We start from the raw sequence: 19,658 nt of genomic DNA on the forward strand, positions 1-19,658 counted from the left end.
AGGACATTGCCCAGAGGAAGCCCAGATGATTTGATGTTTTTATCATCCTTGTGGGAGGCTTCTCTCATGTCCCCGCATGAGGAGCTGGAGCTGATAGAGGGAGCTCATTCGCCTCTCCCCGGATTTGAACCTGTGACCTGTCGGTCTTCAGTCCTGCCGGCACAGGGGTTTAACCCACTGCGCTGCCGGGGGATCCGGTGGTCTTTGTTGTAGTCATTTTGTCTTTAATAAATGGTAAATTTATATGTATATCAAAGAATTATTTTACAATTAATTTATTATTTATTATCAGTAAATGATTGAATTGTCTACCTAATTTATATACTTATTTACTCAGGGTCATGTAAGACTTTATCAGGCAAAAAGGGATCATGAGTGGAAAAGGTTTAAGAAGCCCTGATCTACAACATAGGGTCCTTGATGATTTCATGGACCAACTACGGGAAACTTGGGGATACTATATTCATCGATACCAACTTTGTCTTCCAGGCAACTGAGGAGCCATTAATACTAGTATATACTTCTTTAGACTGTCTGTACAATTGCACCAGCCACTGTGAGCAACAGGATCTTGTTCTGGATATGCCAAAGCAAGGAAGAAAAGCAGCTCCAATCTCTCACCAGCAACAGAGTGAGAAAGGTGGGTTTCAGCATGGAGCAATTGCAGGAAGGAAGAGCTATGAGCACAGAGTTGTCAAACCTGTTACTCAGGCATTTGCTGAAAGGCTACTTGGAAGTATTTATGGAGAACAAAGGGCCAGCAGAAGGTATGGAGCAGAGAAGGCAGGAAACATAGTAGGGCATCTTGAAGAACTTATTTGTGACTCATGTAGTGGAGTCTAGGGACGACATGCATCCTATGGGCCACATTTTGCCCATCCTAATCTACAGCAATGCAATAATGCTAGCCCATGAGATTGTAGCAAAGACCACCAGCATTGAAGCAATGCTCCTCCATCATCAATTCCACTTTTTTTTTTGTCGTGTCAGGAGCGACTTGAGAAACTGCAAGTCGCTTCTGATGTGAGAGAATTGGCTGTCTGCAAGGACGTTGCCCAGAGGACTCCTGGATGATTTGATGTTTTTATCATCCTTGTGGGAGGCTTCTCTCATGTCCCCGAATGAGGAGCTGGAGCTGATAGAGGGAGCTCATCCGCCTCTCCCCAGATTCGAACCTGCGACCTGTTGGTCTTCAGTTCTGCCAGCACAGGGGTTTAACTCACTGCGCCACCAGGGGCTCCATCAATTCCGCTGAGATGGCCACATTATCCAAATGCCTGATCACCATCTCCCAAAGCAGCTACTCTACTTCGAACTCAAGAACAAGAAACAGAATGTTGGAGGACAGGAAAAGAGTTTGAAAGATGGGCTTAAAGCCAACCTTAAAAACTGTGGCATAGACACCAAGAACTGGGAAGCCCTTGCCCTTGAGCGCTCTAACTGGAAGTCAGCTGTGACCAGCAGTGCTGCAGAATTTGAAGAGGCACAAACAGAGGGCAAAAGAGAGAAAGGTGCCAAGAGGAATGTGTGTCAAGCCAACCCTGGCCGGGACTGCCTTCCGTCTGGAAACCAATGTTCTCACTGCGGGAGAAGATGAAGATCAAGAATAGAGCTCTACAGCCATCTACGGACCCACCGCCAAGACATCACATCTGGAAGACAATTGTCCTCAAGCTACAAGAGATCACTTAAGTAACTTGGAGGCTTTTATGGAGAGCAAAGGCTCAGCAGAGAAAGAGCAGAGAAGGCAGGAAACATAATAGGGCATCTTGCAGATCTCATTTGCAACTCATGTAGTGAAACGACAGTGGAGTCTAGGGACTGCATGAATCTTATGAGCCACATTTTGCCCACCCTAATCTACAGCAATGCACTTATCCCAGCCAATGAGATTGTGGTCTCTGTTTGCAATGTAGAGTCCCAGTTGTGTTCAGTTGGCATGACACATATGCAAGTTTGGCAGTCGTAGATTTGATTATTTGTGGGTTTGCTGCTCTCCTGAGGTCTGCCAATGCACTGGATTCAAGTCATAGTTGGAAAGCCCATTGCTGTCCCCTTTGCGTAGAAAGGGTTTCCCAACCGCTTTCCCAAAGTCTACAAACCAGCAGACTTTGGTGGGAGGTGCCTGGAGACTCAACTCTGCCTCCACAATCATAAAATCATAAAGTGGGCCATAGAGTCCAACCTTGCAGGATAGAATCATAGAATCCTAGAGTTGGGAGAGACCTCATGGGCCATCCAGTCCAACCCCATTCTGCCAAGAAGCAGGAAAATCACATTCAAAGCACCCCCGACAGATGGCCATCCAGCCTCTGTTTAAAAGCCTCCAAAGAAGGAATCATAGAATCAAAGCGTTGGAAGAGACCTCATGGGCCATCCAGTCCAACCCCCTGCCAAGAAGCAGGAATATTGCATTCAAATCACCCCTGACAGATGGCCATCCAGCCTCTGTTTAAAAGCTTCCAAAGAAGGAGCCTCCACCACACTCTGGGGCAGAGAGTTCCACTGCTGAATGGCTCTCACAGTCAGGAAGTTCTTCCTCATGTTCAGATGGAATCTCCTCTCTTGTAGGACGCGGAAGCCATTGTTCCGCGTCCTAGTCTCCAGGGAAGCAGAAAACAAGCTTGCTCCCTCCACCCTGTGGCTTCCTCTCACATATTTATACATGGCTATCATATCCCCTCTCAGCCTTCTCTTCTTCAGGCGAAACATGCCCAGCTCCTTAAGCCGCTCCTCATAGGGCTTGTTCTCCAACCACACTCCACCACATTCCATGAGGAGCAATGAGGTGGCAATTTCATCTGACATACAGCCCCACCAAAGTGTGCTGGGGTTGGAGTTGCAGTGTCTTCAACTGCCATCAACCCACTGAAGTCTGCGTCCACACTTTACCAAAGTCCCATCACTATTAGTAGTAACAGGAGTGAATTCTTGCTTGTTAGGTTGATTTAATGGAAGGGAGACCAAAAACGGAATAAAAGAACCAACTTTCACAAACGAGAGAGCATCGTAAGAGTTGAGGGAGAGACGAGAAAATATGGCATCTCCAGGTATACAGATCCATTAGAGAGTATGGTGTGTGCGTTTTATTTCCTCCTGGTCTCTTAATCCAGTCCATCCACATATTTTCTGCCCCATCACACTCCTCTTGACCATTCTTCCATAACCTCTCCTGCCTCTCCGAGGCACCGCGATTCCCCGAGCGCACCGTTTTTTTCTTTGTAGCCTTTATGTTCCTCCTCCACAAACATAAACCAAAAGAACAGGTAAGAGGGAGGGCAGGGGAGAGAAAGGAGCCCATCTTGTTTCCACAGCCTGGCACTTCCTAACTAAAGATAGTTATTGATGTACAAGGCTGGCGTTTTAGTGTGGCAGCCGAATCAATAAACCAGGAAATACTGCTTTGTCAAGAGTAGCTCAAGTAGTCTTTCTGGGAAACTCTTTACTGCTTCTCAGATGGTCACTGAAGCTCTTTCCTAGCGGATCTGATCACTTCAGAGCCTGATCTCTAGCTTGTGTGAGGAACGCTGCAACTCTCCTACCCTCTAGTGACAGCAAGGGGAAAGGCCCCACAATAAAATTTAGAAAAACTGGAATGGAATAAAGTAAAGGCATTGTAGGGTTTTTGTTTTTCCTAATGTCTTCTCCTCTAGTTGTAGATTGTTCTTACTTGAAAACACATGTTTTATTACTTAGTGGAACTTCTGTGTAAATGGTGAATTGAGGACCTCATCACACTAGAGAATGAATCCACTTTTAATCTGGTTTCTGCCTCCTGCAGAATTCTGGAGTTTGTAGTTTAGGGAGGAACCTTTAACAACCTCACTAAACTAAAAAGTCCAGAATTCTGCAGGAGGTGGAAAGTGGATTAAAAGTGGATTCATTCTCTAGTGCAGTGCTTCTCAACCTGGGGGTTGGGACCCCGGGGGGGGGGGTCATGAGGAGGTGTCAGAGGGGTCACCAAAGATCAGAAAACACAGTATTTTCTGTTGGTCATGGGGGTTCTGTGTGGGAAGTTTGGCCCAATTCTATCATTGGTGGGGTTCAGAATGCTCTTTGATTGTAGGTGAACTATAAATCCCAGCAACTACAGCTCCCAAATGACAAATTCAACCCCACAGCCCCCCAACCATACCAGTATTCAAATTTGGGCATATTGGGTATTTGTGCCAAATTTGGCCCAGAGAATGAAATTACATCCTGCATATCAGATATTTACATTGCGATTCATAACAGAAGCAAAATTACAACAATGAAAATATTTATTTATTTATTTGTACGCTTGTATACCGCTAATATCTCAGCCTAAGTCGGCGACTCATTGCGGTTTACAACATTTAAAAAACAGTATTCAATTTAAAAACATAAAACACAAGTATAATACAAATTATTGGGCCACCAATAATAATCCCATGCATCTCGTAACTGGAGTCGCAATCCAAAATTCGTCGTCCATGATTACCAATCCTTAGTCATCACAATTCGTTGCAACGGATTAACCGAATGCTTGTTTAAACATCCATGTCTTCAATCTTTTCCGAAACACCATCAGCGAAGAGGCTGATCGTACCTCTATGGGGAGGGTGTTCCAAAGCCGAGGGGCCACCACAGAAAAGGCCCTGTCTCTCGTTCCCGCCAGCCGCACTTGTGAAGCCGGCGGGATAGAGAGCATGGACTCCCCAGAAGATCTTAGGGTCCTGGTGGGCTGATAGGCTGAGATACGTTCGGATAGATAAGTTGGGCCAGAACCGTTTAGGGCTTTAAAGGCCAACGCCAGCACTTTGAATTGAGCCCGGTAGCAGATCGGCAGCCAGTGGAGCTGGTGCAGCAGAGGAGTTGTATGCTCCCTGCGCTCCGCTCCAGTTAGTATCATGGCTGCCGCCCGTTGGACTAATTGGAGCTTCCGGGCTGTCTTCAAAGGCAACCCCACGTAGAGAGCGTTGCAGTAGTCAAGATGGGATGTAACCAGAGCGTGGACTACCGTAGCCAAGTCAGACTTCCCAAGGTACGGTCGCAGTTGGCGCACAAGTTTTAACTGTGCAAATGCTCCCCTGGTCACCGCCGAAACCTAATAATTGTATGGTTGGGGTCACCACAACATGAGAAACTGTATTAAAGGGTCATGGCATTAGGAACGTTGAGAAATACTGCTCTAGTGTGATGAGGTCCGAAATAATAATAATAATAATAATAATAATAATAATAATCTTTATTTGTACCCCGCCACCATCTCTCCAAAGGGGACTCGGGGTGGCTAACATGAGGCCAAGCCCAAAATTACAGTGCAACAAAATAAAATACAAAGAAGCAACAAAAAAAACCCCATCAAAATAAATACATGAAATAGCAAAATAAAATAAGCAGTTTCAGAAATACCGTGATAGAGAAATAGAACACAGTGGGTGGGCCAAATGTACTAGCATAAAATTGATAAAACCCTGGATGAGATAGGTAGTGGGAGTATGTGTTTCTGAGGGAGGAGCTCAAAAGGAACGAACAATGGGGTTAGATCTTCATTAAGGACAGGGAAAAAGTGCATCATGAGGACGGAACTATAGTTGTGACAGACAAAATATGGAATATATGTTCGCACATCGGAAGAGCCACCTTTTTAGGTCTTTCTCAAAAGCTGAAATGGAGGTGTGGAGAAGGAATATAATAGAAATGTGACTTACCTTGGGCACCGAGCGCTTTCTTCGGCTCGCCCACTTCTATTTGCAGCATCCACATCGGTGTGATGAGAGCCATGCAAAGAAAAACCAGAACAGAAAGAGAGACAAAAAGGATCCAGATTGTTAGTGTCTTCTGACTAATACCTAAGAAGAGTTCGTGCCCTAATTGCATAGTCCAACAAAAAAAAATCTTGATGTCTTAGTTTTTAGCCCTGTTTCTGGGGTTATTTGGGGCACTGGTTCAGAAAACTGCATTGGACAGACCTCATCAGCTCTAGTTTCTTAGATATGGTAATCGTGATTTTCTATGGGTGAGCAGATGCTGACTGGTAGATGGCATTTCTTTTGTATCTCAAAAACCAGAGCTGACAGGGGGGAAGTAGTGACATATTTTGGAATCAGCAGGTCAAAAATAAACAAAAACAAGGCCAAGATTTAAGGCACCAAAATGTGTGTTGGCCAGTGATAATTAGCTTGGGTCCAAACAATGGTTTTGCTTTGTTATTGTCTTGCTTGGGAGCAAAGTGATCTCTATAGAAATGTTCTAGATCCTACAGGCATTTCTATACCATAACTCCCCTAGATGTTACCATACAGTTGTTTAGAACAATGGTTCTCAATCTGTAGGTCCCCAGGTGTTTTGGCCTACAACTCCCAGAAATCCCAGCCAATTTCGGATTTCTGGAAGTTCAAGGCCAAAACATCTGGGGATCCACAGGTTGAGAACTACTGGTTTAGAAGGATCTAACAAATTCTATATAGGATATCTCTTTAGGAATCTTTCAGCACTAGTCTATGGTACACAGGTGCCAGAAGTGAAGTAATTTAATGGCGATCAACCTGTGATTTTATGTAATGGGAATGTGTCTCCCATGGATATGAAGGTCTCACTTCACTTTTTTCAATCCAGAAATGATATTAGGGTCAGATCAGGGGTCCTGGGGCCAGAAAAAAATGGGTTGCTTAATCCCGTATTCTCAGTCATTAGGGTTATGTTGTGCTCTACCTCAAGCCATAAGGAGATAGAGATAATAAATTTATTATTATTATTATTATCATCATCATCATCATCATCATCATCATCATCATCATCATCTGAGCACAAATCATGACCATCCTCACATGGAGATGCGGGAGACTGAACTTGGTATTCTGAATGTTAAATATGGTACCCACCATTACGCTACCATGCTTTGTTCAACTCTAGTAGCACATGAGGTATGTGTGGCACCTACCTCATCTTTTTCCATTGTACTAGCAAGGCCACCAGGCCTTCCTACAGCCATCCCAGAGGCAAACGGTTTGCCAGGAGAATGAAAAAGACTCATTTCCTGGACCCACTTACATTTCTTTTAATGTCTCCCTGCTTCACAGCAAGCTTCAGATCCAACACTATCACCCCCATGTCATCCTCCAAGCTGTTTGGATCTTCCAGTTTGAGAACCTTCTCAAAAGTCCTGGAAGAAAGAAAAAAAAGAGGTGGAAAGGAACAAACTGGCACACAAACTGAAGTAGAGACAGATATTATTTCTTATTTATTTGTTTCAGACATTTATATCTGGTCCTTCTCACTCCCAGGGTGACTCAGAGCGACTCACAACCAGCACTCATTAGATGCCAACAACAGTAGTAGTAAAAACACATTAAGACATTAATTAAAACAGCAAAAATTAAGTAGAAAAGTAGAAAGTTTTGTGGGAAAACTATGGATTTTTTTAAAAGATTGTTATATTTCGACATGTTTCCAGGAATGTCTAGACTCTCCAACCTGAAGCCGATGGTACAACCACAATGGAAGGCCTAAAGATTCCTTGAGAGAACATCTGAATCAAATCCACAAATCACAAAATCCACAAAAGAGGGCTGAATCTAATTTGGTGAATCTAGTTTGAACTAAATTCACCATTTCCCTCAAACAGAGACCACAAGTCACTACTGGTTAGTTGGGGCTTTATTTCCAGCACTGTCTAAGGCAGGCATGGGCAAACTTCAGCCCTCCATGTGTTTGGGACTTCAACTCCAAAATACATGGAATTGTTTAGGAATTGTGGAAACTGAAGTCCAAAACACCTGAAGGGCCAAAGTTTGCCCATGCCTAGTCTAAGGGGACAAAATTACTTGGACCAGCCTTGCAAAAGAAATCCGAATAGTGGATATGTTGCAGTTCTAATATAAGTAAATGGTATACAATCTTGAGATGTTTTGGTTGTACCTGTTGAGCTCCAGTTCACCCAGAGTTAGAACCGCAGCACCCATAAAGTCAGACGAAGTTAAGTCTCGGTCATATACCTGAAGGAGGAAAAGCAGAGACCTGTAACATCCGAAAACAATTTCTGCACATTCTTCAATTAGTTCTGTTTGTGGCCTTTTTCTATGAGGAAAATGGGTTTCTTGCTGAGGAAACAATGTTCTGTTTACAGGAAATCCATTTGTTTTTATCCGTGGTATATTTGCTCTGCAAGGGATGGAGACATTGAATACCAGTGGGAAAATACGACAACTCTCACTGGTTTATTATTCCTCCCAATGGGGGTCCTCGAATGTCTGGAAACTCATTTTCATCCTGTTTTTCAGTTAACAATAGCAAACATTTTTTCCATTCCTACCATACAGAATGTATACCACATTTTATCATGACTGCTCTTCTTCTCTCCCCCCCCCCCCCCCAAACTAAAAAGGCCCAAATGTTGGCCTATGGCTACATTAAAAGGAAACTGAGAGAAGAAGCAATGTGCTGACTTTATTGGGTTTTAGTAAAAGAATGTGTAATTTTTGTGCAAAGTTCTAGTGTTCAAATGCAACCTATCGTAGAGAAGAAGGCCATGTGCTTTGCGCTTGTGATGTAGGTCTTTCAGTAGAAAACTTCTCAAACTTGGAAAGTCACTCTTGATAACAACTTCCCTTCCATCCCACCCATCTTCCCCCCCCCCCAAACAATGGTAAGGATTCGTTAAATTAACTCCGCAAAATCAACATTTTTAATTTGCTAAAAATCTCATTTTGGGTAATGTTTAGCTGCAGTTTACCTTCACACGGAGTTTCTGATCAAGGGTTTGGATGGGAAGCACAACCGTTTCATCCCACACAGGATTCAGGTTCTTGTAGACAACTTTGCTTTTGTAGAGGGTTTTGCCATTCATCTTAAATTTCACGTATGGGTCACTTGTACCTTATGACAGGAAAGAATTGTTCAAAGAATGAGAAAAGATTAGACCTACCAACATGTTAAGTGAATTTCTAAAATTGTATATGATGGCCGAGATCTTATTTTATTTATTTATTTACAGTATTTATACTTCTCACCCTGCTGGGGACTCAGGGCGGATTACAATGTACATATACATGGCAAACATTCAATGCCATAGACACACAATATATAGACAGACAGTCAGAGCTATTTAACATTCCAACTTTTTCTGGCCACCAGGGGAGCTGTCGCTTCACCATCCATCCACGACATTGATTAAGTACTTCTTCATTCCCTGCATGCTTGCTGGAGATTTTTATGGCCTTGCAAATTTATCTTTCCAATGGGAGGAAATCTGGGAGCTATCCATTGAGGAGAAAGCTTGAGTTTATTCATTTGTGCAGATAAAGAAAAGTTTGAATTCTGATCCCAACATGAAATCCTGCTGATCTCAATGGAGCTCACTTCTGAGTAGATGCTTCAAAATCAATAAAAAATATACCGAATACAAGTGAATATATGTATGTAGCTGGGATGACCACCTTACATAGACAGACTTACCCTTCCACAAACAGCTTTAACCCACAGTGCTGAAGAGCCACCAAAAGCACTTCCTCCAATGACATCTCTGTTTATAGTGAGTGCCATGAACATGTAGCCCAATCCCTGCCAACGTCCTTCCTAAACACCATGCTGCCCACCATTCAAGGAATGCTTTCATTCAGGCACAATTTCATTTCAGATGTCTGTGGTGTCTCCTCCACCACAGACATCTCAGGGTTCCTTTCTCTCTCCATTGGTGTGGAATTTGCATGATCCCACCAATTGCCTCTCCCTTAACCTTTTCCTACTCTTTTCAACTCTTGTCTGCACAACAAATAGAGCAGAACTAATTAGCAACTGGAGGAGTTTGGGGGATTGACTCCACATGATGGAAGTTGTAGTTCACCCTGCATCAAAACAGAGCACTGTGACCCCACCCCCCTTACTGACAATTGACCTGGACCACATTTGGCACACAGACCCCCATGACCTAAGAAAAATACTGGAAAGGTTTGGGGGGAATTTACCTTGATTTATAGCCATTGTAGGTACTGGGCTATAAATAGTTCATCTGCTATCAAAGAGCACTCTGGATCCCACCAATGATGGCCTTGGACCTAACTTGGCACACAGAACCCCCATGACCAACAAAAAAACACTGGAGGGTTTTGGGGAAAATTCACCTTGATTGATAGGAATTATAGTGCATCTGCACCCAGAGAGCACAAACACAAACAAAGACGGATCTTCAAACAACAATGAACGCAAACAACGATGGATCTGCATCAAATTTTGCACACATACCCAATATGCCAAAATTTGGATACTGGTGGGTTTGGGATGCAATTTGCCTTGATGTTTGTTAGTTATAGGTACTGGGATTTATAGTTCACCTGCAATGAAAGAGTACTCTGCACCCCATCAATGATGGACCTGGACCTAACTTGGCACACAGAACCCCTATTACCAATTGAATCTACTGAAGAATTTTGATGGGAATGACCCACCATGGTAGGAGTTGTAATTCATCCTGCAGCTGGAGAGCATACTGAACTCCACTGATGATGCATCTACAGCAAACTTGCCCAACATGATAAACTTTAAGTATTGATGGAGTTTCAGGGGGTTAACCTGGCATGATTGAATTGTAGTTCACCCACAACCTTATGCATTTTGTAAAACTAAAAAACGGCTTCTTCTAATAACCCAGCAATGCTGGGTACCTGAACTAGTTGTTGTTGTTGTTGTTGTTGTTGTTGTTGTTGTTGTTGTTATTATTATTATTTCATGGGTTACTGTGGGAGATTGAATCTGTCATTTGGGAATTGTTGTTGCTAGAACGTACAGTTAGCCTACAATCAAAGAGCATCCTGAACTCCACCAATGATAGAATTGACCCAACTTGGCACACAGAACTCCCATGACCAAAAGAAAACCCTGGAAGGTTTTGGTGGGCATTGAACTTGAGTTTTGGAGTTGTAGTTCACCTACATCCAGAGAGCACTGTGGACTCAAACAATGATGGATCTGGACAAAACTTGGCACGAATACTCAATATGCCCAAATGTGAACACTGGCGGAGTTCGGGGAAAATAGACCTTGTCATTTGGGAGTTGTAGTTGCTGGGATTTATAGTTGACCTACAATCAAAGAGCATTCTAAACCCCAACAGTGATAGAATTGTGCCAAACTTACCATGACCAACAGAAAATAGTGTTTTCTGATGGGCTTTGGTGACCCCTCTGACACCCCCTCGCGACCCACCCAGGGGTCCCGACCCCCAGGTTGAGAAACACTGCTCTAGAACATGGCCATATAGCCCGAAAAAACCTCAACAACCCAGTGATTCCAGCCATGAAAGCCTTTGACAATATATTGGCCTTAGTGGTTGCAAAGCTTTTTCCAACTCTCCCCCTATTTATTTTATTTATTTATTTACTTTGCTTGTATACCGCAGTTTCTCAGCCCGTAGGCGATTCAACACGGTTCACAACAAGAGCAAAAAGTCAATCATAACAACATACAATATTTAAAACCATTAATAGCATAAGATACAAAGAAATGACACATCAATAAACAACACATTAACGTCTCGTAACTAGAATTGTGATCCAATTCGTCATCCGTAATTCCGTTTTCCTATATTCATCGAATTCATTGCACTGTTTATCTGAACGCCTGTTCAAATAGCCAGGTTTTTAGTTTCCTTCGAAACACCATTAACGAAGGGGCTGATCTAATGTCCATGGGGATGGCGTTCCACAGCCGAGGGGCCACCACAGAGAAGGCCCTGTCCCTCGTCCCCGCCAGCCGTGCTTGTGATGCAGGCGGGATCGAGAGCAGGGCCTCCCCAGAAGATCTTAGAGTCCTGGTGGGTTCGTAGGCAGAGATACATTCGGATAGGTAGCTTGGGCCAGAACCGTTTAGGGCTTTATAGGCCAACGCCAGCACTTTGAATTGAGCCCGGTAGCAAATAGGCAGCCAGTGGACCTGGTGCAACAGAGGAGTTGTATGCTCCCTGCGCTCCGCTCCTGTTAGTATCATGGCTGCCGAACGTTGGACTAGTTGGAGCTTCCGAGCCGTCTTCAAAGGCAACCCCACGTAGAGAGCGTTGCAGTAGTCTAAACGGGATGTAACCAGAGCGTGGACTACTGTGGCCAAGTCAGACTTCCCAAGGTACGGGCGCAGCTGGCGCACAAGCTTTAACTGTGCAAATGCTCCCCTGGTCACCGCCGAAACCTGGGGTTCCAGGCTCAGTGATGAGTCCAGGATCACACCCAAGCTGCGAACCTGTGTCTTCAGGGGGAGTGCGACCCCATCCAACACAGGCTGTAAACCTATACCCCCTACCATCCTTCCCTCCTTTCCCATGTCCACCAAGGAGATGTTTCCATAGATCAACTCATTCCAAAAGTGATCTCCATTTACCGAACATGCAGGCATGAATGAAATAAAGCAAGCAGCCCTAACATTACACATTTCCATTGAAGGGCAAAGCTATCCAGATAAATACCATGCATGAAGCATTTCCAATAACCTTCAGAGGATGAGCTTTTTTTAAATGCACACAGACACTTGGAAATGAGATGAGTGAGAGCGATTTGTGGTATTCCCTTTTGTTAATTTCTCTTGAAACGTTCAATCCCTCAAAGAAGACGGAAGACAGAAGGCACAAGAGAAAAGAGACGGCCTTTATCTTCCTGATAAGCAATTTTTTAGAAAAAGAAGGGCCTTCCACTATTAACTACATGAAAGAGGCAATATCAAGACGAGGCAAGGAAAGTAAGTGGCGGAATGAAAACATGAATAGGGCAGCGGAGGCAGGTGGTCCAAATGCACCGCCGCTCATCTGTTTCTTCCACGGAACAAGAGCCCTTCGACAAAGCGCATCATTGAAACAATGCGGTTTCAGGCTTCTGCAATATTAATCCAAAAATAACCTCCTCCTCCTCCTTCTAAATAGAGAGCAATCTCCATGGGGATATTCTGCGTTTTTTGCATCGACGTCGAAATGTTACAATTACGGGAATGGAAAAGCGAAGAAAGGAAAGAAAGAAAAAAAGAAACCTTCCCTTTCTGTAAAACATTGTTGTCCGTGCAAAGCAAGAAGAAGAATGCACAAAGTGTGGATGTGCGTTGGAAGGGGGGCAGTTGGCGAGGACGGGGAAGGCGAACTATAATGAAAGAGTCTTTTAATTAAATGAGATTGCCTCCCTGGGATCAGGACTTCATGCTTGTCAGCTTAGTCTCAAAATAAACATCTCAGAACCAGGGCCTCGGCGGTGTCACTTACGGAGGCAAAGCACGCTGGGTAATCCCTAGGTATCTTGACAGCTACATAATGTTCAAACTGTTTCACGGGTGAACGGCGGCACTTGCGTGAAAGAAAATATTAATGTCTGGAATTAATCGGAGGGAAAAGAGAAAGGGGGGGACGAGGGTTTGACAAAGCCAAAACGAGGGGAAGAAGTGTCAAGTTAGGAGAACGTTAATTGTGAGGGGCGAAATAATTGAGAGGTGTGTTTGCGGGTTGGAGCGGCGGCGCGGGGAGAAGCGAGAGGAAAGCAACAAATGGGAAAAGCAAAGGAAGTGTGGGCTCCTCCATGCACTCAACCTCAGAGAAAACAGGGAGAGAAAAAAATATATTCTGTCTCACTGTCAAGAAAGTAATGTCTCAACTAGGCAAGGAGGAGGAAGGGGGAGCCGAGCAGCACAAAGGAAAGGCAAGGCAAGGCGGGGAGCCGGCTGCAGAAGAACACAACCGAGAGAATACACAAATGACGGCCCTTCAGTGTCAGCCAACAGATGGGCTTTAACCTTAATATCAGCCGCTTTGCAAACAGAGTCTGTTGTTGAGATTCTTCTCAGGAGCCCATCAATGTCTGATTTGAGGAAAGCAAAAAACAGGGAGCAGGCCGTGCTATTTCCCATTCTCAACTTTAAACAGATTTAAGAGGGAGGTATCCTATGCGTCTTCTGCAAAAAACATGCAGAATTCAAAACAATCTTAACAGATTAGAGAGATGGGTCAAAACTAACAAAATAAAGTTCAACAGTGATAAATGCAAGATAGGCAGAAAAACTGAAATGCAAAGATACAGAATGGGGGACGCATGGCTCGAGAGCAGGACCTGTGAAAAAGATCTTTAGGTCCTCGTGGATAACAAGTTAAACATGAGGCAACAATGTGATGTGGCAGCAAAAAAAGCCAATGGGATTATGGCCTGCATCAATAGGAGCATAGTGTCTAGATCCAGGGAAGTAATTCGGCCTTGGTTAGACCACACCTGGAATATTGTGTCCAGTTCTGGGCACTACAATTGAAAAGAGATATTGACAAGCTGGAATGTGTCCAGAGGAGGGAGACTCAAAGGATCAAGAGTCTGGAGAACAAGCGCTATGAGGAGCGGTTTAAAGAGCTGGGCATGTTTAGCCTGAAGAGAAGAAGACTGAAAGGAGGCATGATAGCCATGTATAAATATGGAAGAGGAAGTCATAAGGAGGAGGGAGCAAGTTTGTTTTCTGCTGCTCTGGAGACTAGGACACAGAACAATGGCTTCAAACTACAAGAAAGGAGGAGGAGGAGGAGGAGGAGGAGGAGGAGGGAGAAAGGAGAAAGGAGAAAGGAGAAAGGAGAAAGGAGAAAGGAGACGGAGAAGGAGAAGGAGAAGGCGAAGAAGTTTATTTTTCTACCCCGCCTCCATCTCTCCAAGGGGACTCGGGGCAGCTTACATGGGGCCAAGCCAGGCAACATACAATTAAAAACAAAACAATAACAAGTTACAAATTAAAAAGACACAAAACAGCGTAACAGTAATAAACAAACATCAAGCAACAGCAACCCAAAATTTTGGAGGGGGGAAGGAGGCCAACTTACGAAGTGATTTAAAAGTAGTTCATTAAGGTGGATAGGAATATAACTGGTACAGGAGATAACATGGAAACAGAGCAATTTGACAGGAACAGGATCATCTCAATTTAACATATATATGAATAATGATGTAATATAGGAATTCAGGTTAAATAGTGAAAATAGATCATAGTACAATCGTTTGTCATAGGGGTCATCAGTCGAAAGCACAACAAAACATCCACGTCTTTAGTTCCTTGCGGAATGTGGCTAGGGAGGGTGCCTGCCTAATCTCTCTAGGGAGAAGATTCCATCTGAACATTAGGAAGAACTTCCTGACTGTGAGAGCCATTCAGCAGTGGAACTCTCTGCCCCAGAGTGTGGTGGAGGCTCCTTCTTTGGAGGCTTTTAAACAGAGGCTGGATGGCCATCTGTTGGGGGTGCTTTGAATGCAATTTCCTGCTTCTTGATAGGGGGTTGGTCTGGATGGCCCATGAGGTCTCTTCCAACTCTATGATTCTATGTTTTACAATAGCATGCAGCTTCAACTAAACTCGCCCTTTCCCTAAATGCGTCCATCTCCTCAATGAAAATTTTCACATTTTGATTTGAGCTGTATTCAAAATTTGTTTAACTTCCTTACTTCCTAACATGACAATAACATTAGTTTGTACATTCAAAAGAGCAGTTTACAAAATTCAGTACACACCAATAAATGGCACAAGGAGAAGAGGCAAAATAAGATCATGAAACCTAAAGTTGAATTACTGCGTATAAAAAAGCAGAATTCCTGTATAAAGTAAAGGAAAAGGTTTTCCCCTGACATTAAGTCTAGTCAAATCCAACTCTGGGGGTTGGTGCTCATCTCCATTTCTAAGCTAGAGAGCCAGCATTGTCCGTAGACATCTCCAATGCCATGTGGCTGGCACGACTGCATGGAGTGCTCTTATCTTCCCACCAAAGCGGTACCTATTCATCTAATCACATTTACATGTTTTCAAACTGCTAGGTTGGCAGAAGTTGGGGCTAACAGCGGGAACTCACTCCACTCCTCAAGATTTGAACCACCAACTTCAGCAAGTTCAGCAGCTCAGCGGTTTAACTCGCTGTGCCAACTATTGCTGTATATCATTATTATTGTTATTGTTATTGTGTTGTTGAAGGCCTTCCTCAGAGGTTGTGAGGTCTGTTGGAAACTAGGCAAATGAGGTTTAAGTATCTGTGGAATGTCCAGGGTGGGAGAAAGGACTCTTCTCTGCTTGAGGGAAGAGTGAATGTTGCCATTGGCTATCTTGATTAGCACTGAATGGCCTTGCAGCTTCAAAGCCTGGCTGCTTCCTTTGTTCACAGACACATCAAGTATTTTCCTGGATTTCATTTGAAAAAGGGATCAGTGCTTTTTCATATTGTGCCGCAAACTGCAATGAAAGACTCAAGCATGTTTTTCATAAGAAAACGTGTTACTATTACTATTACTATTCATAAGGAAACATGTGTTCACTAGGGATTTCTGGGAGGTTTCGTTTCATAATTTCGTAATTCGTTAAAAATTCGTTATTTTTTTTTTGTTACGAAGCGATAACGAACCATTCAGGAGCATCTAAAAAACGAAACGAATTTTTCAATTCATTTCGTAATTGCTTCGTATTTGTTTCGAAATCGTTTCGAAATCGTTTTGTTATTATTTCTGCATGTCTGGGGCAAGTTTTATAGCTGTTGTTTGTTTAATCAGAGAAAAAAATTATAAATATCACACCAACAGTCAACAACAGAGGGAGAGGGAAGCTTCAGAAGTTCCCCCTGTCCCATATGGAGGTTTTTTAGCGTATTGCGCGGTCGCGTCCGCAATTAATGAATCGATTCATATTCATTTCGTATTCGTTTCGTATTGTTTCGGAATTTTATGAAATTTCGTAAATATCGAACTTTTTTAAAGGAAAATTTCGGAATTCTTTTAAATATTGAAACGCAAAAAACCCCAAAAAACGAATCGAGTTTAGAAACAAATTTTTCCGTGGTTGCCCAGCCCTAGTGTTCACACATCTCCCTCTGTGTCCTGCCTCGCAGTTTAAGATCATCCAGGAAGGCCCTGTTTTCACTCCCACTGGCGTCGCAAATGCATCTGGCAGAGATGAGAGACAGGGCCTTCTCGGCTGTGGCCCCCCGCCTGTGGAACTCGCTTCCCAATGATGTAAGATCGGCCTCATTCCTCCTGTCTTTTAGGAAGAAATTAAAATCATGATTCTGAGACCAGGCTTTTGGACAGCAGGCATAATAGCACTTACTTAGGATCCAGAAGTCAACTGGAATGGTGGTATGCCTGACATCACTGTTTTTATGGTTTTAATGCTTTATTTATTGTTTTAATTGTTCTTTTATTGCATTGTTATATGTAATAGCATCAAATTGTTGCCAAATGTAAGCCGTCCTGGGTCCCCCTTTGGGGGTTGAGAAGAACGGGGTAAAAATAAGTAAATAATAGTGTATATTATAAGAAAGAAACACTTGAAATGCCTGTCTCACCCTTTTCCTTGGACTTCTTGGAATATATTTAGGGCTGGTTATTTGAGGAATTCCTCCAAAAGGAAAGGCATTCTAGCATCACAATGCACCAGTTGCGAATGGCAGTGAGAATCAGTCAAAGCAGGAGGAAAAGCACAGCCAACCAACTTTCACTCTGGATAAAAATGCTAACCAAAGTGAGTTTAAATGGTTACTGCTGCCCTCTAGCAGCTAAAGAGAGAACTGACAGAACACTTTCTTAACTACTTCTGGATTTTTTCCCCAATCTATAATTTTGGTTCATTTCCAGCTGTGTTCTTTGTCATTACAATGCTTGGTAGGGTTGCATGGCACAAGCCGGTTCCTCCTCGCTATATGCCTGGATGCCAACTAAATGAGTTTGCATCCCATGGTGGAGACAGAGTAGGATCCCTGGATTGTAATCCCGGGTCTCAGGACTTCTCCATTCCTCAGCATGAAAGGAAAGAATCTCAGGATGAGAGCACTGCCTTGAAAATTGTGTCAGCACTTCACATTTTTGGGCTTAATGTTTGCAGATTTGGTTATTTGTCAATTTGAATAATATATTTTCTCTAGGAGGAAAAAAAAGTCAACTTCCAGTGAGATCACCACAAAGTCACCCTGAAAAACTTAGGCATTCCAACGTTAAAAATAATATTTTAATTCAAGTTTTTTTGCAGCGATCTTGCACCCCTAATACCTGCAAAAGTGAAGAGCCTCCTCTAGTTACTGTGCTGTCGCACGCTGGGCCTGTGCATTAGACTGTAGACAGGACATAAATTCTCTGTGCCCAACGGGACGCCGGAGGCCCTTAGATTCCCCCAAAACAAAGTTCTGTAGAGGCTTAAAGTAAATCCAACAAAGTTCTTTAATGATGAAAACAAACAGGTACTTTCAAGCTTTCTTAACAGTCTATTGGCTCTTGCAATCTTGTTCACTGGGAACAGGCACTATCTTCATAACTGTATACTAACTAATGGGGAAATCCTTAACTTCTAATCTGGGCAGTCTGTACTTGCCTCTGTTGGCGTGGAGCCCCTGCACCCGGTACCAACTGCGTCTGGCTTCCGCGAGAGACCCTTACCAAGCAGAGCTTTGTAGACTTCCAGGGGAAAAGGAGTTCAGGTTTCAGTGATGCTGAAGTCCCTCAGCAAAGGAGCTGTAATGCTGTATGATCCTTGGCCAAGCTGTGGGCTGTAAAACCCTGGCCAAGCTGTAGAGCATTTTCTCCCCGGCCAAGCCGTAGAAGACGAAGCTTTCTACAGGAGCTCTTGGTTTTATGTCCTGTACGAAAGCTTTTCTGTGTGGACTAAACTCAAAAAGGCTCCTATTCCCTCCAAAAACCCAAAAAGGGGCGGGACCAGGGAACCTAACTATAATTGACAGGTGGCTTGCCCTATGATTGCAAACTATAACAGGAAGCCACCCTGCTGCAAAATCCCAAGCCTGGGATTGCAAACAAACATTTAATGCAAAGCAAACAGAATTGAAACTTCTGGTACAGCTGTACCAGCACAGATACACATATAAGACGGTCAGTCAAAAAGTAAGGCCTCCATCCAAAAAAGTCCTTTGTCTCACCCTGGTCATTCCACAGATATATAAACCCATTTTCCTACTTCCAACAGACCTCACTACCTCTGAGGATGCTTGCCATAGATGCAGGCGAAACATCAGGAGAAAAATTGCCTCCAGAACATGGCCATATAGCCCGGAAAAACCTACAACAACCCAGTGATTCCGGCCATGAAAGCCTTCGACAATACATTAAGGCCTCAATCGCTCTAACTTTTCTTTCTTTCACACCTATTGGACTATCTATGCATGATATGATAGCGGTAACCTTACTCTACTGATTAAAAGCATGGATCTGAAGCTAAATGAAAGAGTCGTCATTGAATTTCTGGCAAAAGGAGGTTGTGCACCTCAGAAAATCCATAATTGCTAGAAGAATGTTTATGGGGACACTGTAATGGGCATCTGTAATGTGTGGTATTGGTGTCCTGAGTTGCCCTTCAAAAACAGCCTTTAGACAATGTTGAAAGTAAAAGAAAAATGCTTTACTTCAGCAAACACAAAGGATAAGCAAATGCAATTGAAAAGTGCAAAAGAAAGCAAGGAAAGTAAGGAAGAAGCATCAGTCTTCCATCAGACGATGAAATAAGTTATTAACAGCAAACACAAAGCAGATTCCATTGGAGTGAAAACATCAGTATCAGGGTTGTTGTTACCAGAGAAAGCTGACTACTCCTGCTACTGATTTATAGCCCTGAATTCCCTATGCAGGAGGTGCAAGGGTGTCTCCCAATTAGCTCAGCGTTTTTGGCAGCTATCCTAGCTGGACGCTGTCTGTGCTCTGTCTCTTTTTGTCTCTCTAGAAATG

The 19,658-nt window shown here is 43.4% G+C and overlaps 1 protein-coding gene across 3 annotated transcripts in view; it reads right to left on the reverse strand.

Annotated features, from left to right (window-relative positions):
• MCTP2 (multiple C2 and transmembrane domain containing 2) overlaps positions 1-19,658 on the reverse strand; it is a 166,269-nt gene that overhangs the window by 104,501 nt on the left and 42,110 nt on the right. For all 3 annotated transcript variants that reach the window (XM_060755639.2, XM_067471307.1, XM_067471308.1), the window contains exons 5-8: positions 8,699-8,841; positions 7,885-7,961; positions 7,018-7,129; positions 5,676-5,711 (exon numbers count right to left, since the gene is read on the reverse strand). In XM_060755639.2, the coding sequence (XP_060611622.2) occupies positions 5,676-5,711; positions 7,018-7,129; positions 7,885-7,961; positions 8,699-8,841 (368 nt within the window). The remainder of the gene's footprint in view (positions 1-5,675; positions 5,712-7,017; positions 7,130-7,884; positions 7,962-8,698; positions 8,842-19,658) is intronic.

The sequence above is a fragment of the Anolis sagrei genome, chromosome 9 (assembly GCF_037176765.1).
Source record: "Anolis sagrei isolate rAnoSag1 chromosome 9, rAnoSag1.mat, whole genome shotgun sequence".
Classification (NCBI taxonomy): domain Eukaryota; kingdom Metazoa; phylum Chordata; class Lepidosauria; order Squamata; family Dactyloidae; genus Anolis; species Anolis sagrei.